This window comes from Drosophila teissieri, chromosome X (genome assembly GCF_016746235.2).
Source record: "Drosophila teissieri strain GT53w chromosome X, Prin_Dtei_1.1, whole genome shotgun sequence".
In the NCBI taxonomy this organism is placed as follows: domain Eukaryota; kingdom Metazoa; phylum Arthropoda; class Insecta; order Diptera; family Drosophilidae; genus Drosophila; species Drosophila teissieri.
In genome coordinates, this window is record NC_053034.1 from 2988043 (window position 1) to 3012540 (window position 24498).

General features: G+C 47.0%; 6 protein-coding genes across 8 annotated transcripts; 3 read left to right on the forward strand and 3 right to left on the reverse strand.

The window, feature by feature from the left end:
- The first annotated feature begins 2666 nt into the window (after positions 1-2666).
- On the forward strand, positions 2667-4932 carry LOC122623042 (protein RFT1 homolog). Of its 2 annotated transcripts, XM_043801932.1 has the most exons (4): positions 2667-2860; positions 2961-3175; positions 3283-4540; positions 4613-4931. In XM_043801932.1, the coding sequence occupies exons 1-4, from the start codon at positions 2801-2803 to the stop codon at positions 4748-4750; spliced, it is 1671 nt and encodes a 556-aa protein (XP_043657867.1). In that variant the 5' UTR covers positions 2667-2800; the 3' UTR covers positions 4751-4931. The 2 variants fall into 2 exon arrangements, with proteins under 2 accessions (XP_043657867.1, XP_043657868.1); XM_043801933.1 differs by lacking the exon at positions 2961-3175 and having other exon boundaries at positions 4613-4932.
- Positions 4933-5120: 188 nt separating this feature from the next.
- On the reverse strand, positions 5121-7789 carry LOC122623043 (protein twisted gastrulation). Of its 2 annotated transcripts, none has more exons than XM_043801935.1 (4): positions 6155-6176; positions 5787-5999; positions 5579-5723; positions 5121-5519 (listed from the first exon to the last, which is right to left on the reverse strand). In XM_043801935.1, the coding sequence occupies exons 1-4, from the start codon at positions 6159-6161 to the stop codon at positions 5324-5326; spliced, it is 561 nt and encodes a 186-aa protein (XP_043657870.1). In that variant the 5' UTR covers positions 6162-6176; the 3' UTR covers positions 5121-5323. The 2 variants fall into 2 exon arrangements, with proteins under 2 accessions (XP_043657870.1, XP_043657869.1); XM_043801934.1 differs by lacking the exon at positions 6155-6176 and adding an exon at positions 6851-7789 and having other exon boundaries at positions 5123-5519.
- Positions 7790-8374: 585 nt separating this feature from the next.
- LOC122623499 (GPI inositol-deacylase) lies at positions 8375-12567 on the forward strand. The gene is made up of 10 exons (XM_043802695.1): positions 8375-8566; positions 8638-9369; positions 9435-9617; positions 9670-9914; positions 9969-10391; positions 10453-10578; positions 10637-10830; positions 10892-11537; positions 11608-11703; positions 11762-12567. The coding sequence occupies exons 1-10, from the start codon at positions 8426-8428 to the stop codon at positions 11928-11930; spliced, it is 2955 nt and encodes a 984-aa protein (XP_043658630.1). The 5' UTR covers positions 8375-8425; the 3' UTR covers positions 11931-12567.
- A 1136-nt stretch (positions 12568-13703) lies between these two features.
- On the reverse strand, positions 13704-14674 carry LOC122624850 (translation initiation factor IF-2). Its single transcript, XM_043804583.1, has 2 exons — positions 13854-14674; positions 13704-13785 (listed from the first exon to the last, which is right to left on the reverse strand). The coding sequence occupies exons 1-2, from the start codon at positions 14672-14674 to the stop codon at positions 13704-13706; spliced, it is 903 nt and encodes a 300-aa protein (XP_043660518.1).
- Positions 14675-15560: 886 nt separating this feature from the next.
- LOC122623381 (gustatory receptor 5a for trehalose) lies at positions 15561-17298 on the reverse strand. The gene is made up of 7 exons (XM_043802513.1): positions 17186-17298; positions 16874-17134; positions 16611-16805; positions 16282-16550; positions 16039-16193; positions 15723-15975; positions 15561-15653 (listed from the first exon to the last, which is right to left on the reverse strand). The coding sequence occupies exons 1-7, from the start codon at positions 17274-17276 to the stop codon at positions 15561-15563; spliced, it is 1317 nt and encodes a 438-aa protein (XP_043658448.1). The 5' UTR covers positions 17277-17298.
- Positions 17299-18062: 764 nt separating this feature from the next.
- On the forward strand, positions 18063-24360 carry LOC122623085 (protein trapped in endoderm-1). The gene is made up of 7 exons (XM_043802013.1): positions 18063-18461; positions 22621-22784; positions 22852-22997; positions 23084-23184; positions 23250-23352; positions 23472-23968; positions 24031-24360. Exons 2-7 carry the CDS (start codon positions 22622-22624, stop codon positions 24215-24217), a joined length of 1197 nt encoding a protein of 398 aa, XP_043657948.1. The 5' UTR covers positions 18063-18461; position 22621; the 3' UTR covers positions 24218-24360.
- The last annotated feature ends 138 nt before the right edge of the window (positions 24361-24498 follow it).

A 24498-nucleotide genomic window follows, 5' to 3' on the forward strand; every position in this document is an offset into this window, starting at 1 on the left:
GACACCTGCAAAATATAACTAACAAATCAACTTATAGTAAATATAGCCAGCTTATAGTAAATATATACCAATGGGTTGCAAATCATTAGGTGGATATGTAATCCTATTTGTTAGCAACACAGCTCCTGCGTTCTTTGTAGCCGGTTTTCACTGTGCCATCGCAGACTGTTGCCATGCGTGTTTGCCGTATAATTATAATCGTATCATGCATATCTGCTTTATGGCGTCGATCCGCAGAAATTGCTGCCTTATCGCGCTGCTTCCAGAAACTGCGTCAGTCTCCAAGTCGAAGTCGAAGTCCACGTAGAGGAGTCCCATGTCCATGTCCGCATCCATGGAGGCGGCCGATCAGGGGGCGGTGTATGCCGCCAAGGACACACCGTTAAATGTGGAAAATTGCCGGCGGCCCAGCAGCAGCAGAAAAAACACAAAAAGAGCAGAGAGGGGAGTAAATTGTTGAAAATTATCACATACTAAAGACGCCGCGAGGATGCGACGCAGACAGCGAACGCTCCTGCTGCATCTGCTCCTGCATCTGTACCGCTCCCCCTCCTCCCTTCACCCCCCGCTCAGCAAACTGATCACATTATTAGCCGCCGTCGTTGTTGCACGTTATTTTTAAAATTTTTCGTTTCGTTCGGCCCCCGTTTGATTTTAGGCGCCAAGCCGATGTCGCCGGCGTTTGGCTGCAAATTGCGGCGACACGTCTGGAGCGTGGCAGCAACATTCAGCAGTACACTGCGCGAAAAGCGGGCTGTGTATGTTAATAGAGTTCTTCATAAAATGATACTCAGTCTATATGAAATGGCAATACGTTGCGGCACTTATTCAAAACACTAAGACTATACCTAATCGTTGACCAATAAGACTATAATTATTGCAATTCTTTATCAATAAGACTATAATTATTGCAATTCTTTATCAATAAGACTATAATTGCGCTTGATAATAGTTTTGGTCATCTGTTGTTTAAAGGATTTGGTAATTTATGTAATGCATCTTAAGACATCAGAATATCCACCTATCTTATTAAACAACTACATGGTTTCTTTCAGTGCACACACTCACACACACGAGCCGCAGATAAGGCAACGAAAAAAGCGCCGAGCGAGAGCGAGCGAGATGGAGATAGAGATACAAGATAAGAGAGACAGCCAACAGACGCCAGACAACAAAAAATCAACTGCAACAACAACGACGCCGGCGAAGACGCAGCATCGCATCTACACTGGGAAAAACACCCGCACGTAAGCCATATGTAAACACAAACTTGTAGTACATGTAAGGCGTGCGCATCTGTGAGATATTTTTGTCAATCGCAGTTATCTCAAGATTATTGACTAGTGTAGCGTAAAAAGAATGCGGTTTTTTTGGCAGTGTATAGTCGGCGCTGCCGCTGCGATGCCAACAGATATTAAGCACGTCTCAATCTCAATCATTCAGGGCCGGGCTCCGGGAAAGGTTTACGTTTACGTTTCTGCCGCTGCCGCTCAATTAACAATGAAAAGTCGGTCTGGTACGTCATAATATATTTTTATCTGATTACCTGGCTGCGGTGTGCACTAGAGGTGGACCAAAGAAGTATTCTGTTGAGCATATTATTATTTACTATAATGAGAATGAGCAATGAATCGATGCAATTACAAAATCCTCTCGGCTATGTAAGATAGTTTAAAAGCAAGACACCTGTTTGCATTACACAGCTCACACAAAATTCGTTTTCAAAGTTAAGAACCCCAGCTTATGAATCCCAAACGCACAACTATCGCATCGAGTGATCCACAGGCCGTGTCACGCGTTCACCTCCAGGAGCCTGAATGGCAGACAGTGGCGCCGGTCGCCAGGGACCAAATGGGAGCCAGGTCCCAGAGATCCCACCGATTCAACCGATCCAACGAAATCGTGCGTTAGTCGTCCGTCTCGACACACACACACACACACACACACAACGCGGCACTCAGATACTGTATCTTCGTATCTTTGTATCTGCGGCTAGGCGACTCCAAGCGACTGGGACAACATCATTGCTCGTCTGTCCGTCATCCGTGCTGTTGGCATTGTTTCCCCTGATTGTGCTTGTGGTTGTGGTTGTTGATGTTAATGTTTTTGTTGCTTGTGGTCTATGTAATTTTTCGCGTGACTCCCATGTCAAGATTTGATCTGTAGCAAATCTCACTGGTCTGCTGGCGTCAGTCTCCAAGTCTCCAGGTCTCCAAGTCTCATCAAGGCGACGTCGTCCGCGTCCCGGCTTAAAAGCTTCATTACTGTGGGAATTACGCAAATAAATTGTAAAAACTCGACCCCGGTTGGAAAAAGTCCTAAATAGCAGCAGAGTCTCAAGAAAGAGTTTCACTGGGTGTAATAACATGAAATAGCTCAACTTTTAAACTAATTTGTGGTGGTTTAAAGCTTAAGTGGGTGAAATGGCTTGTAATATTAATATGAAATGGCTTATTAAGACTTTTATGTTCTAATGCTAATAACAGGCACTAATTTATTGCATACAATTGAATATTTACATATTTTCAGGTTATTGGGCTTATTTCTCAATAAGAAATGAGGTGCCATGCAATTTCAGAATTCAAATCATCACTTATCGATAGCAGTTGGCGCGAAGGGCGATCGAATTGCGATAGCAAAACAGCTGGTTATCAGCACTTGGCCAATATCGATAGTCAACAAAATCCAGATGTGAGAGAACATTTTGTGTTGTTTTGGCCAACAAATTGGTACCCGTTTCTAACCGTTTTTGCCATTCGGACGCGGCCGCTGGCACCTTGATCCTGCTTGGTGGAGCCTGATGGCGCGCAATGTGCTCGAGAGCAGCCTGCTGGGCGCCGGCTTCAGCATCATCTTTCAGGTGAGCCCAGCGCGCTCGGAATCTATTTTGTGTCATTGCCCAGTGCCTCGGAATTGTATTACTCATACGCCACCGCTGCCGTGATCTTATCGCCCCGCAGATACTGTGCCGCATCCTCACCTTCGGCATCAACGCGTACATCGTGCGACATGTGGGCCGCGAGGTGTTGGGCATCATGAACGTACGCCTGCTGCTCCTGGAGAGCACCCTGCTCTTCCTCTCCCGCGAGGCCATCAACCGGGCGGCCCTGAGCGCCAATGCCCAGCAGGGCGATCGCTGCTCCTGGGCGCAGCTGATCAACCAGATGTGGCTCACGTATGCAATCCCTTCCCCTTCACAGGTGTCCTGCCTGACATCCTGCGATAACTTGGGCTTTCCTACTTCCTACTACCTTCCTAATACGTTGTCTCGTTTTATTGCAGAGTTCCCATTTGCGCTGTGTTGTGTGCTCCTTGCCTATACATTTGGCTAAACTGGCTGTCGGCGGTGGACGCCATCTACGCTTCGCAATACGAGTTCGCCTGCTATGCCGTGGCGTTTTCCTGCGTCCTGGAATTGATGGCCGAGTCGGCGGTGTTTGTCGCCCAGGTCTTTTGCTTTGTGAAGCTAAAGATCCTGCTGAACACGCTGCACATCCTGGTGCGCTCTGCCATCTTCCTGTGGATTGTCACCGGTGATCGCAGTGCGGCAATCAATGCCTTTGCGATTGCCCAACTCTCCAGCGCAGTGACCATTGTCCTGGGCCAGTATGGCTTCTTTTACTTTTATCTGAAGGGCTTCAAGGATTTCGTGGCCCAGCAGGCGAAAAAGAAGCCGGCGACGCCGAAAGCCTGGCAGGTCTCGCTATACGAGCACATGGACGACTTCCCCTTCAAGCAGCTGAACGACTTCCTGCCCGGCGTGATGTTCAATCCGAACGGAAAGCATTTCAACCGGGAACTGCAAACGCTCACCCTGAGCTTCGTGAAGCAGGGCGTGCTGAAACAGATCCTCACGGAGGGCGAGAAGTACGTGATGTCCGTGTCGCCGGTGCTGAGCTTTGGAGAGCAGGCCACCTACGATGTGGTCAACAATCTGGGCAGCATGGCGGCCCGCTTCATTTTCCGGCCCATCGAGGACAGCTCGTACTTTTACTTCACGCAAACGCTAACGCGGGACATCAAGCTGGCCAAGCAGCCGCAGGAGCGCGTCCGCCAGGCGAGCAGTGTCCTGAACAATCTGCTTCTGGGCGTGAGCTCCATTGGCCTGATTGCCTTCACCTTTGGACAGAGCTACTCGTACCCAGTGCTGCTGCTCTACGGCGGTCCTGATTTCGTGGCCGGCGGATTGCCGCAGAGCCTCTTGCAGTGGCACTGCCTGGCGATCTATCTGCTGGCCGTGAACGGGATCAGCGAGGGCTATATGTTCGCCACGAACACAAGTCGAGACATCGACAAGTACAACTATCTGATGGCCATCTTTTCGATCAGCTTCCTGGTGCTCTCCTACATTTTGACGGGGATCTTTGGTCCGGTGGGCTTCATCTTCGCCAACTGCATTAATATGCTGAGCAGGATTCTGTACAGCACCTACTACATCAGGCATCAGTATCGGCCCCTGTCGCTGGATCCGCTGCTGGGCCTCTGGCCGGGAAAACTCTTTGGATGCACGCTCTTCCTGGCCGGCATCGTTTGTTATTGGGTGAGTGTTGATTGCTGGTGCCTCGCGTTGGAAGTGCGGTTTAAAATGTCTTTCTGTTTCTACTTTCTGCAGTACCAAAGTTCTGACCTTGCCACACATCTGGGCGTGGGTGTCCTGGCGGGGCTCGCCTGCCTTCTGTCCTGGGCGCTGGCTCATCGTGATCTGGTGCGACTGGCCTGGCGCTATGGTCGCCGCATCAAGATCGAATAGGTGCCAATTCGATTGGGATTGATTTCCTCGCTTCCCCTCGCACCGGAGAACCGCAATGAAACGCACAGTTTGAGAAATAATGGCATATTTATACAAAGTTGACATTTGTAAATTAATTCCAAAATTAAGTTATGTACTTATTGAGTGTTTGTAGAGCCTTGATTGCTTATTTAACGTTAAGACATGCATTAAAAGACAACGATTACTGTTTACACATGAAATTTTTATTTACAAGAAGTTGGAAAAGTGTAGTCAACTTAGTAATTGCACTTTACCCCCCAGAATACCAAAAAACTCTCAGAAACTTGGAAAAAAATACATTTTTTTATATTAAAAAAAAAATGTGTAATATAATATATATATATATATGTATATATATCTTGGCCGGTTCATAAGTAAAACAATTCAAAGCGCCTATTCAATTTTTGTAAATAAAAATAATAATAATAGTGCTATACAAATATTACTTCGTACTACATAATAATAATGTCACTGAATTGAGTAGCTAAATTTGTTGGATGTGGACTTCTGCTCTGTTTTGTTCTGTTGAATGGCATCCTAATCGCACCGCGATCAGTAGTTGTTGTTCACTGGTCCATCGAAAGGGCCCATGCTCTCGCCGAAGTCCTGCATCTCCTCCTCCATGGGATCCTCCAGTTCGTCGCCCAGTTCGCCCTTCGATTCGGGGCACTTTCTACAGCGGCTCTCGTTCACGCCGTAGTTAATGCAGGTGGATCCCACGCACTCACAGCAGCCGTCGTGGAACCATCTAACAAAAAGTATATTAGTTAATACACATCATTGATATATGATCTTCCTGTTAGCAACCTCGTACTGCTGGCGCCTGTTGTTTGGCAGCTGGTGCGGCACTTGTTCCACGACACGCACTGATCCAGATATATAACCGTGCAGTTTACGGTCACTATGTTGTCCCGCTCCTGGATCGCTTCGTCCAGGTTCTTATCATTGGTTCCTGAACGACAAGGCATTGGTTAGAGGGTTGGTTAACTACACAAATCTCTTGGCTGGCACTCACTCAAGAAGTAATGACCGTCCTTCTCCAGCTTGGGTCCCTTCAAGTACTTGTCGAAATCCACTTGAAACGTGAACACGTTCCAGTTGTAACCGAAGCTGTCGCCCTCATCCGGAGTGGCCACGGCGTTGAACAGCTCCGGCACTCCATCGAAGTCCTCCACGTGGGACTTTTTGGACAGCGAGTTGCGGGTGTCGTTGGGCTTCGGACAGAGCTCTGGAAAAATGAGGTAATGAGTTCTAAAGTCAGGTGCTAGTTATTTTTGAAAATCATATTAGAACGTAAAATATTTCCGAAAGGAAATTGCAGTCATCACATTCTATGCACATTCCTTTCAAATATTTACGAGGTTTTTTTGTAATGGCATTTACTTTGCATCTGATAATTAAAATGATCTATTTGTATTCGTCGAAAAAAGACATGCTTTTCCTATTCCGATCTCGTGTGCATATTTGTTTTCATCGTCATGCTCGATTTGTTTATAAACAACATCATGTGGGCCAAACGTAAATTGCATTTCCCGAAATCCCCATCGGAATGATTACAGGCTATTATTTATTTACTTATATACACCATCAATAAACTTTTCTTGGCGCACTACTAAAATGGATAATAATGACAGACAATTTGCACAATTGAAAGCGTGTTTGATGATTAAAATAACGTGGAAACTAAGTATGGTTTGTATAAGATATTAGGATATTTAATTGTAACTTTTTAAGAAATGTTTTTAATGTCATTAATATTTGAATTTTTTGCTATCTAACTTGTTCCATTCAGCGGCTTAGAGCTACGACCCCTTGGCCCATGTAAGGGTTAAGGCTAGGCCCGATCGTCAGCTCAAGCCCGTTATCGATAACTAGTTAGCACATCGCAAGCTCCCCCCGCACACTCACACACATGCACATACGCACAACAACAAAAACAAAACGATGATGTGATGGCCCATCATCAGTGGTGATCAAATCTAAATGTATGTATGTTTCTAACCACCCACAGCCCAGCGCCCATCACCTACCACCTACCTCCCACCACCCACTGACCGAGAATCGGACGACCTTCCTTACCCACACAGCTGCAGCACTCCTCGTAGTTCTTGCCCAGGCACTTGAGGCACTCCTTGCAGCAGGAGCAGTTCTTCAGCTCGCACTTGCAGCTCTGGGTGAGCATGCACTTGGAGACGATCGAGGCGCAGACGACCTCGTTGCAGGACTCCACTGTGCCGTAGTAGCAGACGATGGCCAATAGCACGATGGTGCCCACTGTGAGCGAGCGCCAAATTTCCATGATCGGCAGTGGCTATGTGTGTGCGTGTGTGTGTGTGTAGGGATTGGAATGCGCTCTTTCCCGCAGTCAAATTGTGTGTGTGTGTGTGTGCGGGTGCAATTACAACAAAACAACAATTACAGACACACAAGCACACGCAGATTGGGCATTTGATTTGATTTGATTTGACTTGATTGCTCGCCTTTGTGCACCACTATTTATATATATATGCATATATAATATCGCAATTCGATTCCGGACGGATCAAAACAACAACAAGCGACACCACAACGAACACTAAACAGCAACAACTAGCGAGCGGATCGAACTGTGCGCTGCGGCAGCGGCGTTGACGGTGGCAGAGGAGCGACTGCGCGGCGACAATGTCTCTCTCTCGCGTTGTTTTTGTTATTGCTAGGGCACAAACTGTGTTTTCTGCTTCTTCCCCACACCTAAAACAACAACAATAGAGCCAGGCTAGACACAAACATACAAACACACACACACGCACACGCGAATTAAGCGCGCACACACGCTCACCAAGCAGGCTGGCTCACACGCACACACTTACAGGCCAGCTTAGAAATTCGAATGAATGATGCTGACGCCGGCGCCGCTGCCTTTTGTTGACAATTCCGGTATCTGAATCAAATAGCTGTGTCTGAATCTGGAGGATCGGTGCGGATCAGATCGGCGTATCTAAGCGCACGCGTACGCGAACTGAATGATCAACTAGCCAAAGCAACAACACGGTTCGGCTCGTTACATAGGTGTTTATGTGCAAGTGTGTGGTGATCGAGAGATTGGAGATGAGCACATCTGCGACAGCAGTGATCGGGTCCCAAAAAGTCACGGCTAGAAGTCACGAAATTCGAATCACGCTAGATTACGCGTTTTTGCAAAAGACTTCATTACATTGAGCAAAGAACTTAATTAATTCATTAAAAGCTTTTTCTATGATTAAATAAATAAATGTACCATATACTTTAGCAATTCGTTAGCACATTCTACTTATGTAGAGCTCAGGACCATGAGCAGTTCTATTCATTTTGCAACTAAGTTTTCTTAAGCTATTGTTTCAATGCAAGTGTAGCCAACATAGTTTTAATTAGTTTGTTGATTTTATTAAACATTTTATTAAATGTTATTATGCGTCGCTGTGATAATTTTACACCTAATATGTATAATAATATTTAAAATAAATTTCAATTTGAATTTATGGATATGCGATACTTAAACGATACTTGTATTCATGGGCTGCCTGCACAGCACTAGCAAGTACATACCCGATAGGCTATCGATAACTCGCATACTGATATCGAATGGATGATAACAAAACAAGACAATAAACAGATATGAAAAACTAAGAGCCCAAGATGTTTATGTTCCGGAACTGCGCTGTTCTCCTGGTGATCGGCTCCATCTGCTGCTTCATCTACGGCCTCTTCCGCCTACACGTGGAGGTGGAGCCCAATGCCTGCCGGATGACATACATGTTCGGCGAACCCATGTTTGCGGTGAGTACGAGTCGGTTTATTCGGTTTATTTTACGAGATGAGTCCAATTGCTGATAATACTTGGTTTGCAGAAAGTGGGAGTCAGGGATGGTGATCAGTATCCTAACTATGGACTGTACTATTACTACGAGGGACTGCGTCAGCCGCTGGATCCGCTCAGGCGCCGGATGACGGGTGCTCCGGTTATCTTCGTGCCCGGCAACGCCGGCTCCTACAAACAAGTGCGTTCTTTAGCCTCCGTTGCGCTCCGCAAGGCAATGTCCAACGATGCGGGCATCCACCTGGACTACTACACAATTGACTACGACGAGGAGTTGTCCGCTCTGTACGGTGGCTATCTGCCTCGTCAAAGAAGCTATCTGAAGCTTTGCATTCGCACCATCCTGTCGATCTACGAGGGTCGCACGGAGCAGCCCTCCATCGTGTTGATTGGCCACTCAATGGGCGGCAAGCTGGCGCAGTCGGTGCTAGTGGATCCCGCCATTGGCCAGCACATCAATACAATTATTAGCATCTCTACGCCACTGGATCAGCCGGTGCTCAATCTGGATGCCCAACTGGAGGAGTTCTACGACCAAACAGACGTCGTGCTGAGCAAGCTGCGCACTGCCACAGTGCCTACGATGACCACAAATGTCTGTGACAGCCTGCACCAGCGACCACCGAGTGTGCAGCGAATGGCCAGCCAGGACAGCTCGGCTCGGCTGGACAACGTGCTGCTTATTTCCACGGGCGGTGGCAATAGGGATCTGCTGGTGCGACCAGGACTCACCAGCTCCCGGTTCAACGATCTGCATGCCATGGTATTTGTGGTACTTTGTGATTAAATGGCTGAAACCGCATTTAATTTTTCTTTTCTTATTTTCAGACATCAGCGATACCCAAAGTCAGTCTGAGCTGTGACCACCTGTCGGCCGTGTGGTGCTTGCAGTTTATGCAGGCCATCAATCGGTTTCTGTTCAGCATTGCCTATGTCCGCGAGGATCGCTCATCGATCGCGTTTGGAACCATCAAGCAGCGCAACCTGCAGTCGGCATTGTCCACCTTTGTGGTAGGTTGCATTGTATTTAAAACACTATCAAATACTAAATATTTAATTACAGAAGCCTCGAAGGCGTCAGCAGAATACGGTGCGATTCGGAGCTGCTGGAAATTGGCACGAGGAGCGGCGTCTGGTGATAAACAAGTTCTTCACGAACGGACTCAAGGGCACCTTCTTCGATTTGATTGGTTTGCAGCGACTGGAGCGGTATAGAAAGGCGGCCATCGAGGCCTTGAATGTGGATGACGAGGACTGGTTGTTCGGATGCTCCGCAGAGAATCACAATAAGACGGGACCGCTTTACTGGTAAGTGTACAGAGTAGTCTGTTAAGATAGTTTGTATAATCTTGTTTTGTACAGCGAAAAGGCTACCTCCCTGATGCACCTCGTCCACTGGCTGCCCAACGAAGACCGCGATCCACGTAGCGTTGCTCTTCTCGATCTACACAACCTGCGCAAGACCTATGTTCACTGGACCCACTTGCTCGTTCGCCTGCCACCGAGCGCCAAGCGAATCGGCTACAACCTGGACATCTACGACCCCAAAGAGCGTGTGACGGACATCAAGATGCCTCGCTGGTACACAATGTCCAAACTGCCATTAATAAACGAGACTCTCCAGGGCACGCTGCACCATCGGCTGCGCATCTCCGAGATGGTGGATCCATACCAGAGCATTCGGGTGATTGTGGAGCCGCTGCAGTGCATCAATCCCGAGTATAGGGTAACTGCGAGGATATGCGTTCCGTGGGCAGCGGGCTACGAACGCTTCCAAACACTAAAGTCAGTTTGCTAAAAGGGTAATCGCTTTGCGGTGTATAATATGTGTGTTTTATATTTGCAGATCGTTTGATCAGAAGCCCCAATTGTATGTAAATGTGCCTACATTAGTGCCCAGACACTATAACACCACGCTCAATCCTGTGACACTGGATCTATATCTGGATCCCACCTGCCGCTATCGAATCAGGTACTTTCTGTCTCACACTGTTATATGTCCATCTCACTCTGATTTATGTGCCTTCCAGCTACGAGTACTCATATTCCTCAGCGCTATCTCGGCTGGTTCTGGAATTCTACGGCTGGTTGCCGGCGCACTTGGTCTGCGTGCTACTGATTGTGCTGAGAAAGCAGGTTGAGACCTTTCACGACGTGGGAACTTTTCGTAGCCTGCGTCCTTATGTGGGCTATCTGCAGTACACATCACTCTATATTGTCACTGGTTCGTTTTCACCATCGTATTTACCCTACTCATATTAATCATCTATTCAATCGAATTTCAGCCTGTCGCATCCTAAAGAAACTCATCATCAGCAGCCGCGTGTTTCCGGAGCCAGAGCCATTGGACTACAGCATCAATGTGTCCATTGTAATCCACTGTGCGGCCATTGCCTTATCGCTGCTGGCCACGCTGGGCACTTGGTTGGCCCTCACGCTCTATGGCAATGCATTCTACCGCCTAGCCCTGCGGATAACACGCCTATCCCAGGCGACTTCCAACGTGATGATCTCGATCATGACCCACTTGCCCATTACGTACGGTATTCTCACTATTGCCACGGCCATGGGCACCTGCAGCGGAGTGGGTCTTCTTCTGGCCTTTGTCTTCTACTTCCTGATGCTCTCGAATGCCTATAAGGATTATCTGGAGGACTTTCTATGGCAGAAGGCGGCTAATTTGGTGCGTGGCAAGCCTTCTGCAGTGACTGCACAGGAACCTTCCATCGGAGAAGATTCAACGGAGGAGCAAAATGCAGAACGCAAGGCGCTGGAGCAGAAGGACGAACAACAGCAGCAGCAGCAGGAGGAAGAGCCGGAGCCTTGTGTGGGCCTGCAGAACTTCTCCTTTCACGTCACTCTGCTGCTGATGCTACTCATGCAGCTGCTGCTCAATGCTCCCAGCAGTTTGGCTTGGTTGCGCAGTCGCCGGTAATTTCTGGACTGACTTTTTAAAGATTAATAGATTAAGCTGAATAGCCACTCTGTTTTCGCACTCCAGGCATGGCATTCAGCTGCCGGATCCGAGCTTGTATCCCAGCATCGTGGTATTGGCATCACTGAGTCTTCTGCTGCAGCTGCGAGCTCCCCAAAAATGGTAACTTGAAAATGCCCTATTATTATATTGAATTATCGTTAAATTCTAACATTTGCAGCCAGGGATACTGGATGCTCTCCATGGTGTTCTACGTTCTGGCAGGCGTGGTCTTACTGTACTGTCAGGCGGCCATCTACAGGCTGACCTATGTGATTGCCGGGGCCTTCGCCCTGCTGTCTGCCCACCAAAGTCTCTGGATCCTATGGCGTCGTGTGTCCCAAGTCTAGTTTCCGTTTTGTTCTCCATGTGTTAATGCGTTATTAATTGCTGAGTTAGTTAATTCGAGAGTCGTGTTCGCTGGCTTGAAGTCGCTTATGTAAACCAGCAGCAAACGAGGCAAATAAGCCCAGATCTGGATCTCCACCAGCGGGAAGTCCAAACTGGGCCCGGCTGGGCGTTGATCTCGATTTGCCTCGATCGCACATTATATGTATTAATTGTTTTTACGCCTGTTTGCCGGCGCTTTCGGTTGGCGATACCTCGCCATCTCGGGTGGCAAGCACGTCACTCGCCATTTGAGGGAAATGTGTGAAAATTTTAATGCCCATTAGCAGCCGTGCCAGTTGAGCACACTCGCCAGCCATATCATGGTTTCCTTTTAGCCAAAGACATAGTTCTTAGTATTTTAGTCCATCCGAAATTATTTACTTAATATTTTGTTAGTACGTTTGCTTGTTTAAGATTTTACCCTTTATTCGTTTTGAACTCTGCAAGCGAAGACAATATATATTTGTATTAGTCACTCCATTTCTTCCGTCTTACAAATGGATTATCGACCTAATGTAGCTGCCATATGTCACAAACCGACTTTCACCCTAAACATCCTAAGCAACCTCTTGTAAAAATGTTGTAAATGTTTTTATTTAGTTAGTCCCTTGTTTTACCATTAAATACAATTTTATACATTTGTAAAGTCCAAAAACGAGTATTTTGCGCGCTTTGCTGACCAGTTTAGATGGGCGTACAATTACGGATTCATCGATCGATTTCATCCTCGCCCACAAGGAGATCTCTAGCGCCCAACTAAATGCCGATTGCATTTGGTTGTTGTGGTCCATCAACGCCATCACAGCTGTCAACTTAATGTCTTATTTGTGCGACGTGGAAATCTGGATCAGTCGGTGGTCAGCGCATCGCATCGCATCATGGAAACGCACAGGAGGCGTGGCAGCACGCAAACTGGGTGAGCCATTCCAGCGTCAACAGTGCCCACGGGAGTCGTTTGGAGCGGGCTGCTTTGGGTGGGCTTCGCTGGCTTGGCTTGGATTGGCTTGGCTTGGCTCGGTTCAGTGGACAAACACGATGTCCCGATAAGGATGTGGCCACCAGCAGAGGCATATATAGTATTCATAACGACGGCGCTTATGGTGCCGACATCTGTCAGCCGCCTTGTGACGAAAGTGGCCAATATTCGTGCCACTTGTGATATAACCAAATGGCACTTCGCCGGGCAAGCTATGTTAATATCGGCATAAAGTGTCCATTTCAATATCGACCTAAGTAGCTCACTCAGCGCCGCCAATTAAACGGCTTAGACGTGAAACGTGGAGCAAAACAGTTGCCAAAGTCAATTAACTACTTTTCGTTGGTTGTGCAACATTAGTGGATTTAATGGATTGTATCATATTTTGTGCGTGCTCTTAAATTAGCCTAAGTATCTGTTGATACTGCAAAGCTACCAGTTGCAACAAATTAATCGGAACGTGGATTATTAAATAAATATTAAAGTAAATCTCAGTTTTTTACTAGGCAGTAGTTTTCAGTTGAATATTTATCTACAAATAAACCAATCATATCCAACATGTAGCACATAAATTCCCAACAAATCAATTGAAATACAGTATGAAATATAGTTTGTTAAAATATTTTATTGGTATAGTCACAAAAAAAAAAACATACGACTTGTTAACAGCATATTATACTAGAACATACAACTTTGTACAGTTTAGCTTAGAGAGAAGTGGCAGTACGACTGTAAGACTTGGTAGTGGAATATTGGACTATTGCCAGTAGGCGGGCACCAGTTGCACGGGACCCTGGACATTGGCCATTTGGTAGGGCGGAGGTGCCATCACGTTGACGCTGCAAGGTGGAGGAGGAGGACAGTATTAGATGCTACTGGAAGGATATCAGAATTGCTGGGAAATTACCGCATGGGCTCCGTGTCGCGATAGTAGCGCGGCCTGGGCGCCACATAGTTGTTCGAGGTGAAGCTGCGCGGATTGGCCACCGGGAAGCGTATGGCGGGCTGCTGGGCATTGGACGCACGTCCTCCGATCCTGGCCCGAGCTCTGGGGCGTGCCAGTCCGGATCGTGCCGCTGCCGCAGCGCCGGCGGCCGCCGCTCCTCCGCCACCGACCGCTACAGCTCCTCCGGCTGCAGCCGCACCGCCGCCGAGATTGTTCAGGGCAATGCCACCGCCCAGACCCAAGCCGCCCAAATTCAGAGGACCCAGTCCGCCGGGCGCTGCTCCTGGCGCCGGCTGTTGCCACATGGCCGCCAGTTGAATGGGCACGAGGGCGGGCAGGGAGACGGTAATGGGTACGCCCGGTGGTGGACCAGCTGGTGCCTCTGGTGCTGGCGCCTCCGGCTCTGGTTCGTCCTCATCCTCGGGCGGCGCAGGCGTTGTGGTCTCCGGCTCGGGTTCGGGCTCCTCGGGCTCTGGCTCCGGTGCCGGAGTCGTCGGCTTGGCCACATCCTTCCAGGCGGCCAGCAGGGCCAGCAGCTCGTCCTTGGTCACATGCGGACTGTGGGATGGCGGCAGCGGGCTGAACTCGAAGCTGGGACTGTTCCAGCCGTGGCTGAGGCCACCGCTACTCCAGCCGGGCGGCGGACCGGGCCCAAAGAGCGATCTCTGCTGGCGGGGAATGGGGCCAGAGATCGGGCCCGGCACGAACTGGGCGTTGGCCAGCTGATCGATCAGCAGGACCACAAGGATCCCGATGCTAATGCTACTCTGATATCTGGCCATTACGACTTAACTGCTGCTGCTGCTGCTGCTGCTGTGCGCGATTTGTGTCTGCGCAGTTAGGCGATAGCGGCGCTTATATACTCCCATCGCAGATGTGATCCCCGAACTCGGCTCGTGAATTGGGTTAACAATTGGCTGCAACCGGACTAGATCGGCTCTACCTGGACCTGGACCTGGACCCGCTGACCGGAAGCGTCATGGACATGAAGAGCTGTAGAGCTGAAGAGCCGAGGAGCCGAGGAGCAAGCGGAGTCGAGGAGCAATCGGCATTGGCATTTGGCCAACTGGTTCACATCGAATCCAATCGCTGTTCACGCATTTCGGTGTGCCTAGGAAGCGTGCACCATTTATGGCCAGCAATTGCATCACATACTTATACTGGATTACCAAAGTAAATGGTCCGCAAATGAAAATGAAAATGAAAACGAAAATGAAAACGAAAAACGCCAGACGCTGTGAAAAGTGGAAAGCGCGTGCAAAAAGCGAGCAGATGGATGGCTGGCTGGGAAACTGGTTCCATCATCGACTCCTCGCAACTGTGTAGCACAGTGTTTTAATTGCCATTATCTGTGCCAACATGTAAACAGCGGGTAAATAACGAATTATGGGTAACCGCAAATCGCATGATTAAATATTCAAAGGACTCGGCTACTGTGGCTCATTAATATGCATGGCAACGCTGCGTATGAGTGATATGCGATAATCCACCAGGAAGAATGGCCAACTGATTGCGCATAACGTAGTGCATTCTGCATCCAGTCAATTTGCACAATCTTTATACGAAAATGCTCCCCAATTCTAAATTCAAACGAAATGTTAACTGGGCAACAGTGCGTATGAGTGATATTGTATTGAGATAGATTTATGTACATGCCAATTAAAGCGTCTAATTCAAATTGGTGGACGAGCAGTCCCAGGACTTTTTGTCCTCGTGAAACTGGATGAGCACTAGTTCATAGGTGGCCACCGTACCCGCCATCTGAAAGATATATGTATTATACACATGGACAGAACCGATCAAGTGAAGATTAGGCCTGGACTATCTCACCGCCAGAAACAGCTTCCTGGTGACATTGAAGAACTTGAGGCCCGTTAGCGCCACCTGATCGCTGGCCAGCTCTGCGGCAAAGCGGAAGACCTCCGGATGATAGCCGTTGAGCGGGACAAGGCGCAGCAGACGCAGTGGCTCCCTGGCCTGGTCGTTGATCGCCGACACGAAGAGCAGCACGGCCGTGGCACGGCTGAGCAGGAACAACAGCGAGAAGTAGAAGTAGACGGCGTGGGCGGAGGAGGGCATGGTGCTGGATTACAGGGTACGAATCAATTCGAGGAGTGCTCTCGTCTCTCTCTCTTGCATAACTCACTTGATGCTCTTGAGGAGCTGCAGGCAGATGAAGTACAGATTGCTGCCGAAGGATATCAGCATTATGCCGGACACGGCGTCATCCACCTCCCGTATGAGCTCCACTATGGAGCGGTAAAGAGTGCGTGACCAAGTCCAATAGGCTTCCGGCATGGGCTATGTACATACATACACATATGTGCATGTGCATCATCCTTGATAATGATATGTGCATCGATATATGGCAGGCGATTGGTTAACCCACCTGTCGTACCTGCTGCTCCAAGCTGCGATTCAGCCTGGCCAGCATCTCGCTGAGACCGATGCCCAGCATCATCAGGAATATGTCCATGTAGCTCCAGCCGAAGGTGAGCAGCACGTTCTGAATCTTGCCCAGCCACGCCAGCCAGTTGGAGTACGGAAACACATCGAACAACTGGGCACTGGTGCCATGCAAATAGGATTCCACGGGATCCCTTCTTCGCGGGCAAAAGTCGTAGTACACCACCGAAATGATGCTCAGCAGGTGCTCCACTGGAAACAAAAAGCATGCGGTTATGGTCAGCGATCCAAACGTATTGGTGGTAACCCAACTCAGCGAAACTGTCAGCAGCACGAAGGCCACCAACTTGAGGCGACGGGCAGGACGAGCCCGTTGCAGGCAGCAGCTGTAGCCGGGTAGCCGCCGTTCCACCGCCGCCCAGTGGCGCATCAATCCTGGCCAGAGTTGGGCCAGTTTCAGGAACTGCCAGGAGGCGATCAGGATGCTCACGTGAAAAACTATGGGCTCTAAATGGTGGTAATGTAAGTATGCAATTAACATAGTAACTGAGTGAGTGTGCATCATTTAATCTCACCCACACTGCGCACATCCAGCACACTGTGGGCCACCTTGCGGATGCTGAAGCCCAGATCCACCGACGTGGAGCAGAGGTACAAGGAGCTGTACCAAAAGCGCCAGCTACGCCGGCTGAAGCGCAATCCTCTGTAGGAGGGAGCACTGATTCCACTCACGGGCATCAAGCAGAAGCACTGGGCCACTGCCAGCACCGGAGCCACTGCCTCATGGAAGGAGCCATTGTGCAGGAAGTTCTTTCGCGTTCCGCGCACCTGGCATTCTGTCTTGTAAAAGGTAATTAGGCTGGAAGTCTATAGAATTAGAACCTCACCTCGAAACTGATTCAAGCCGCTTTTAAGGTTTTTTAACCAGATCTTGCCCTGAATTTTCAGTTGCCGATTTCGCTCTTTTAGCTGTCGCATTTTGAGCAAGCTCTAAATCCTGACTAAGTCCTGGCTAATGCAAAAGTGCAGCAGGATAGTATAGAAGTCCACCTGTTATCAACTAATGGCCAGTGATGAGGAATATAACAGGTCTGTACTCAAAATATTTAAATTATATATGTACTTTTAATGAACTGTATTTTGACATGCATCTTTTTCTTTAGTTTTAAGAATAGGGGTTAGTGTGCTATATTAGTTTGACAAATAAATGTACCTTTGCCATCACTTGTAACGAGTATTTAATTAGCGCGACCTTTGACGAAACTCAATGGCGCCACAACATGCAAATTGGCAACACACACCATTAGCTATGAACTAGGCACTACTAGTGCAAAGTTATAAATGATTCGTTAGTCAAAGGAAAATATGTGCAGCTGTCACAAGGCGAAAATTGATTGCGCATAGATCCATAGATGGCAAAAAATCACCAATGAAAGTAAATTACAGCTACTGATTTTAAGCCACGAGTAAATGGAAGTAAGGGGAGAACAAGAGATCTAAATAACATTCTTTAATAGACAACAGTCAATGAAATTACTTTTTCAAACTTAAGAAACGTAATAAATTTTTGCTGATCGGCGAGTTACGTTTCTATTTACAAATATCCTTTAGGCCCGGCTTAGAATTTCGAAAACCGATAGGCGCCTGCGCAGCGCGACAATCGATAGAACGCCCACGACGATAGCCGCTGCAATCGATCGCGAGCGATAGAACAGTACGCTTACTGTAAATGTATATGCCCACAAACGGGGCTCAAGCCGCTCACAGTAGTCTTTCATTCCAGCTCGATCGGTGAAGTCGTTCGCTGAGCGGCGCTGCGCGTTTGTTGTTCTTGTTGCCGCTGCTGCTGTTAATTGCCAAAGAAAATACGACACTTTGCGCTGTGCGAACGCGATCGCAGATGTCTCTCCGTTAGTTTGATTGGTTTAGTTGGCCGGCCAAGCAGCGCTTCGGTTTCGATAAGTCAGAAGAAGTCAATGTGAGAGAAGGCCAGAATCGGTTGGCTGTATTATTTACATATTTTTGTTGCGTTGTTTTTGTTTGCTGTGCTGCGCCGTGCAATTTAATGTCAACACCAAAATGCAATTCGAAAGCATTTAAGAAACGCCAAACGAAGTATAAATTTATAATAAGCGGAAAACACTGAAACGAGTTCGTGTTCGGGTGAGTTGTTGTTTCTGTTTTTTGTTTTTGTTTTTTTTTTGTGTGTGTTTCTCTTTCAAGACCAGAATCCAAATCCGGCCAAAAACGGCCTTACCTTTGTTAACAATTTGAGTTGCGCGTTTTATTGTTGTTGCATTTGGTCCACACACACACGCACGCACACAGAGAACGCAAACTGCATGCGCATGTGTATTTGTAATGGAACGATAATGGAACGGCTGTTTCCACAATTCAATATATCGCCATCTTCCTCGCTCACATCCCAAATCCCGAATTCCACCCTCTCACAGAAAACAAAATAATACAAAAAAAATCAGCAAAGAGGGGAGAAAGAAGTGGATGGGGGAAGAGGATGCGTCAAAATGCAACCGATACACCGAGAAAAACTGATCGCCATTAGGCAGCTAATCAAGGATAATGCAAGAATGCTTATGCTGTTGAATCATTCCTAAAATGTCTAATGTTCATATCATTCTAAATTGTCTCATGAATCGTTTTTTTAAATCATGCCGAAATTCTGAAACAAATGAGTCATTTGTTTATTTGCATAAAATTATTGTATTGAACAAAATATTAAAATGAAAGCCAGGCTTATAAACCCAAATGGAGTTCCAAAGTCTTTTGGTTTTATTAAAACAGATTTTTTAATTCCGCCGCTTCCGATTTGCTTTCTCTTTCGCTCTTCCTCTGTCCAAACATCAGCTGCATGAATCATCATCTCCCCACGCCCCCTCCCCCTTCACCAACCCAACAGTTGGTAGCGACTCATTCAGCTCGAGTCTCTTTAAAAAATGACGAAAAAGTAACGAAAAACCCAGCTCGAAAACACTATCTACAAAAGCTCGGTCTTATGCAGTATATATAGTATACTATATGATATATGCCCACCATATCGGAAACTCATTTGGGCATTACACTGGTATTTAGCTTTCGATTAGTCAGCGAAATGCAACAGAAGCGGGGAATGCGATCAGAGAAGAGAGAACAAGAAAAGATATGGAAGAGAATATTAAGTAATTCTACAGATAGGACCTCTAAGAAACTCGGAAAAATCTCACAGAACACCGTTTCAATGCATTGTATGTAGTCTTTAGTTGGATGCAATATCAATAGAATATTGTATATTTCCAAAACCCAATTAATCCCCATGACTAAGAAGTCGAAGGGGTTTTATGTTATCAGTTTTACGCATCATAATGTTGAAGAAAATGACATGAGATAATGCTGCTTTAATTGATGAATAATCATGAATAAAACAATCGGGGCATTCACAACCTTATGAACTGGGTTAGATAAAAACGCCAGCGATTGATTAGGAACCCTTTAAGACCCTTTAAATGCTGCGATTAGCCCTATTTGCATTCGACTTCCCGCCCGCTAAGCAAATACTTTATTGTAAATATTTGTTGATTGATTATTTTTAAAGCTTCGTTGGCTTTTTTTTTTTGGCCGGCACCCTGAGAATTTTGAGCATTGGGAAACCAAGGCTGATAAGACTTGAATGTAAATATATACATAGCGCATTTCATATCCGTTATGTGCTTAGCTGTGGGTACATAATGAACATATATGTACATATACATATGTATGTACTTGTGAGGGGCTCGATCTGCGTATTCCGAAGTGGGGGTAGTGTTATCTCTGATATCTGTGCCATCATCATTGCCAACTGTTGAGGGGCAGCTTGGGCCGCACACTCGCGGCCAGCTCTTTAGAACCGACTGCAGTGCAGTACTACAGATACTGTGGATTATTACATTGAGAGCACTTGGGTCTCTTGAAACGGCCGCTGCTGTTGGGACACGCATTTATGGGAAGGGAATTAAATGAAACGACATGGGATGGTGCCTCATTTCGAACGGAACGGGAATGCTCTGGGTTGCATATTCAGATTTCCATTTCCAGTTGCGACCCAATGCAATGCTCCCCCTATTCGAAAACAAAAGTAAGAACGTACCGAACTGAGCTAAACTGAACTGAACAGAACTGAGGAGACCGAAAGAACTGAAACAACACACATAGCTGGAAGTTGGGAAAACAAACACACATGTTGATCATGCATGAAAGCGAACCGCTCCCCGCCCCCTGAAAATATCACCCCCATGCCATGAATCCCCATATTTGGATAGTTGGATAAATGGATGGAAATGTTCCCAGAAGCATAGCACCCACCACGCACCGGAAACAACGTTAAATGCGTAACAAGGCGCTTTTTAATTTAACCGATCCAAATAAAAGAATTAAATAAATGGAATTGTGTGCACATGCAAAGCAGTTGGACACCAGCGTTATCAGCAGGGTGAAGCCTGAAGTCCGAAGCCTGATGCCTGAAGCCCACGAAAAACGCATGATAAACCACGGCTTAATTGAAATTGTCATTGATTCAATACGCAACATACGCAGCATATCATGATGGTGGTGGTGGTGGGTTCTGTGCACTGGAAAAAAGCGAAACCGAATCCATTTGATTTGTGCATTGCATTTGTGTCGCAACAACGAAGACCACATTGCTTCCATCGCTTCCGCTTATCAACGGCAGAAGAAAGGAGAATGTACATTTAATTGGTCGTAAAAAAGTGCATCAATGGTAATGGTAAAGTCGGTGATAGCTGTTCGCAATGATAACAGTGTAACGAATTCCAGAGGGGCCCCCTCTTCAACAACAAAGATTCCAAAAGAAGAAACGTTTCGAAAGTCTAACGAAAAACTAGAGAAGATAAGAGCCTACTTGACGGCATAGCGAAACTATTGTATATTTCCAAATTTCAATTGGAAACGAAACGGGGACAGTCAGTCAATCGCTTGGGTTATCGGAATAATCGCTTGAATTGCGTGAAGCTATCGCCGCAAAGTGAATTGGTTTCGCCTCAACGCCAGGTTTGTGTATATTCACTGCGATATATTCTATATTTTTGCTGACTTATTCATGGGAATAAGAAATGTTTGAGCTGAACTCGATACCTCATACCTCGACAATAACACGACTTTGCGTCGTATTTTCCCTCAATTAAAAGATAATACGTGACTAGACCTATGAAATCCTATAATGGCTATACGTATACGTATAGTTGTGGCAAAGAAAGCAGCGTAAACTGGTGGTCAGGTAATGAGTCATCAGAGTCATCTTGGCTGATTAGCACAAAAGCCTGTTCTTCTCATCTGTATGCAAATGGCCTTAACGCTTGCAAGTGCTATAGTTGAAGTTGTTGAACAGGAACTTAAGATGCCACCAACTCTAGTTGCCACAGCAATTAAGCCGAATTTGTAATTGCACATAACAGGCGTCTTTCATGTTCCTGTCTGCGTGTGACATTGATCTCCTTCTGAATCCTGATTCGATAATATGTGTAATCTTGAAGCCATCAATCACGCAGTCAGCAGCGATTTGATTTGATGTATATATAACACCATATGGGCATATGTATATTATTCAAAGCCGTTTGCCTTGCTCGAGTGATGAGGAAATTGGTGGAAAAACTCGAACATTTGATGAAAAATTCGTACAAAATGTGAATTCAAATGGCGTGCAAACCGGCTCGATCATTACGGTTGACCACAGTTGGCCGGCAGAAATCTTATAACAAAATCAGTTAACATAAATCAAATGTCTCGGATGCGATAAGCTGGTGGGAGTACGCAGACTTCCTCGCTAATCCCGTCGATCGGATCGGGTTTTCCTCGGTGTCATGCCGAGGAAACTGGGCTATTGCATCCGCAAAGCGGCGATTAGTTATCTTTTTGTATGACGTTCATTCATTCACGAATTTTCACACGCCTGAAACTGGATTTTGCGGCTTGCATTTCCTCTAACGAGCACAGAAATGGCCACGAGTTCGATTAGATAATTCAATTCTTTACATTCCCTAACGTGCATCATGCTGCTGGGCAATTATGAATGGTAAATTAATTAATTTCTCCCAATCATTTGATTGTTTTGAAACAACGCAACGGAAGTTTGTACAACATATTGAGTTGTATACATCCGGCTATTAACTTTATTCCTAAATACTCATCATACGGGCTAACAAATTTAAATAAACAATAAGTTTAGCATAGGCTATTCAAATTAAACTACCAATATAGCTCCTTTCCCTGACAACCTGATCAAATGCTAGTAATTGGAATGGCTACTGACATCGTTTTCTTATTTTCCCCGCAGAATGGACCAGGACATGGGTATGGGAATGGGCATGGCAACGGGCATTGTTCCGGAGGCAGACATGCTGATGGATGAACCGGCGGCCACGCAGTCGATCTACCCGCATTCGGCGACATTATTCGCGGCCATCAGTGCCTGTGTGTTTGTGACGATCGGCGTTCTTGGTGAGTAATTGGCATCCTGCATCCAGCTCCTCGATTGCTAACCTGTTTTACGATCTGTCCTCCACAGGCAACCTGATTACCCTGCTGGCGCTGCTCAAGAGCCCCACGATACGGGAGCATGCCACAACCGCATTCGTCATCTCGCTGAGCATCTCCGACCTGCTCTTCTGCTCCTTCAGCCTGCCACTGACCGCAGTGCGATTCTTCCAGGAGGTGAGTCATCATCATCATACCCGCCCTATGGCAACTGATAATTCATATTCTAATTCATATTTCCAATTGCTTCATTTCATTGGCAGAGCTGGACTTTTGGGACCACGTTGTGCAAGATCTTTCCGGTGATCTTCTACGGCAATGTGGCTGTTTCACTCCTCAGCATGGTGGGCATCACCCTGAACAGGTAGGCGCAGTCTAGTTCGTTTTGTCGCAAGCTAATCCGCAACCGTCACTCTAATCCCCCGGCAGATATATACTCATCGCTTGCCATAGCCGCTACTCGCAGATATACAAGCCCAAGTTCATAACCCTGCAGCTGTTGTTCGTTTGGGCCGTGTCCTTTCTGCTGCTGGTAAGTGAAGCCTCTAGAATGCGCAATCGAAGTTGCTACAGAACAAGAAGCCCTCTTTTTCTTGAGCGCCCACATGTTTCGTGTGTGTATACATTCAACTAATCCATTTCGTTTTCCAGCTGCCGCCCATTCTGGGCATCTGGGGCGAGATGGGCCTGGACGAGGCCACCTTCTCCTGCACAATACTCAAGAAGGAGGGGCGATCCATCAAGAAGACGCTCTTCGTGATCGGCTTCCTGCTGCCGTGTCTGGTGATCATCGTCTCGTACTCGTGCATCTACATTACGGTGCTGCACCAGAAAAAGAAGATCCGCAACCACGATAACTTCCAGATCGCGGCGAGTGCCGCGGCCAAGGGCTCGTCGTCGTCCGCCGGCGGATCGTACATGACCACCACATGCACGCGAAAGGCGCGCGAGGACAATCGACTGACCGTCATGATGGTCACCATCTTCCTGTGCTTCCTCGTCTGCTTCCTGCCGCTCATGCTGGCCAATGTGGTGGACGACGAGCGCAAGACCTCGTACCCCTGGCTGCACATCATCGCCTCCGTGATGGCCTGGGCTTCCAGTGTCATTAACCCGATCATCTATGCGGCCAGCAATCGCAACTACAGGTGAGTTTGCTGGCAGATTTCGCTTTTAACAGGGATCTAATTGCGAATCTTTTGCTTTTCAGAGTGGCCTACTACAAGATCTTTGCGCTGCTGAAGTTCTGGGGCGAACCGCTGTCGCCGATGCCGAGTAGAAACTATCACCAAAGCAAGAACTCCAAGGAGCTGTCGGGCGTCATCCGCAGCACGCCTCTCTTTCACGCTGTGCAGAAGAATAGTATTAACCAAAAGTGCCAAACATATTCAGTGTGATCGAGATCGCAGTCGAGTCTTTGTATTAGAGCTTGTAATTCATATCAATTACCTACTTATTACTTGTTAGTACATAATTATTTACGATGTATGGCCGTGCTTACATCAAAGACAATCGAATTAAATACATATACGTAGACCAATTGAGAATTCTGGTGTTTTTCAAATTTGCATATTAAAAGAAAGCAAATGGTATTCAAAGTCAAAGGCTGAACCTAAGATTTGCCATTACAACAAGGTGCTATCTCATTGTTTTTGCTCGACAATGATCTTAAGGACCA

Excerpts from the sequence above, each read along its gene's own strand:
- LOC122623042 (XM_043801932.1), top strand. The coding sequence starts at position 2,801 with ATGGCGCGCAATGTGCTCGAGAGCAGCCTGCTGGGCGCCGGCTTCAGC. Across the intron at positions 2,861-2,960 it reads GCTTCAGCATCATCTTTCAG|ATACTGTGCCGCATCCTCAC; the intron begins GTGAGCCCAGCG and ends ATCGCCCCGCAG. Across the intron at positions 4,541-4,612 it reads CCGGCATCGTTTGTTATTGG|TACCAAAGTTCTGACCTTGC; the intron begins GTGAGTGTTGAT and ends TACTTTCTGCAG.
- LOC122623043 (XM_043801934.1), bottom strand. The coding sequence starts at position 7,070 with ATGGAAATTTGGCGCTCGCTCACAGTGGGCACCATCGTGCTATTGGCC. Across the intron at positions 6,000-6,850 it reads GGAGTGCTGCAGCTGTGTGG|AGCTCTGTCCGAAGCCCAAC; the intron begins GTAAGGAAGGTC and ends TCATTTTTCCAG. Across the intron at positions 5,520-5,578 it reads ACAGGCGCCAGCAGTACGAG|ATGGTTCCACGACGGCTGCT; the intron begins GTTGCTAACAGG and ends ACTTTTTGTTAG.
- LOC122623499 (XM_043802695.1), top strand. The coding sequence starts at position 8,426 with ATGTTTATGTTCCGGAACTGCGCTGTTCTCCTGGTGATCGGCTCCATC. Across the intron at positions 10,579-10,636 it reads ACCTGCCGCTATCGAATCAG|CTACGAGTACTCATATTCCT; the intron begins GTACTTTCTGTC and ends TGTGCCTTCCAG. Across the intron at positions 10,831-10,891 it reads ATCACTCTATATTGTCACTG|CCTGTCGCATCCTAAAGAAA; the intron begins GTTCGTTTTCAC and ends ATCGAATTTCAG.
- LOC122624850 (XM_043804583.1), bottom strand. The coding sequence starts at position 14,674 with ATGGCCAGATATCAGAGTAGCATTAGCATCGGGATCCTTGTGGTCCTG. Across the intron at positions 13,786-13,853 it reads CGCGACACGGAGCCCATGCG|CGTCAACGTGATGGCACCTC; the intron begins GTAATTTCCCAG and ends TCCACCTTGCAG.
- LOC122623381 (XM_043802513.1), bottom strand. The coding sequence starts at position 17,276 with ATGCGACAGCTAAAAGAGCGAAATCGGCAACTGAAAATTCAGGGCAAG. Across the intron at positions 16,806-16,873 it reads GCTGGATGTGCGCAGTGTGG|AGCCCATAGTTTTTCACGTG; the intron begins GTGAGATTAAAT and ends ACCACCATTTAG. Across the intron at positions 15,654-15,722 it reads CCAGGAAGCTGTTTCTGGCG|ATGGCGGGTACGGTGGCCAC; the intron begins GTGAGATAGTCC and ends TATATCTTTCAG.
- LOC122623085 (XM_043802013.1), top strand. The coding sequence starts at position 22,622 with ATGGACCAGGACATGGGTATGGGAATGGGCATGGCAACGGGCATTGTT. Across the intron at positions 23,185-23,249 it reads GTGGGCATCACCCTGAACAG|ATATATACTCATCGCTTGCC; the intron begins GTAGGCGCAGTC and ends ATCCCCCGGCAG. Across the intron at positions 23,969-24,030 it reads GCCAGCAATCGCAACTACAG|AGTGGCCTACTACAAGATCT; the intron begins GTGAGTTTGCTG and ends TTTGCTTTTCAG.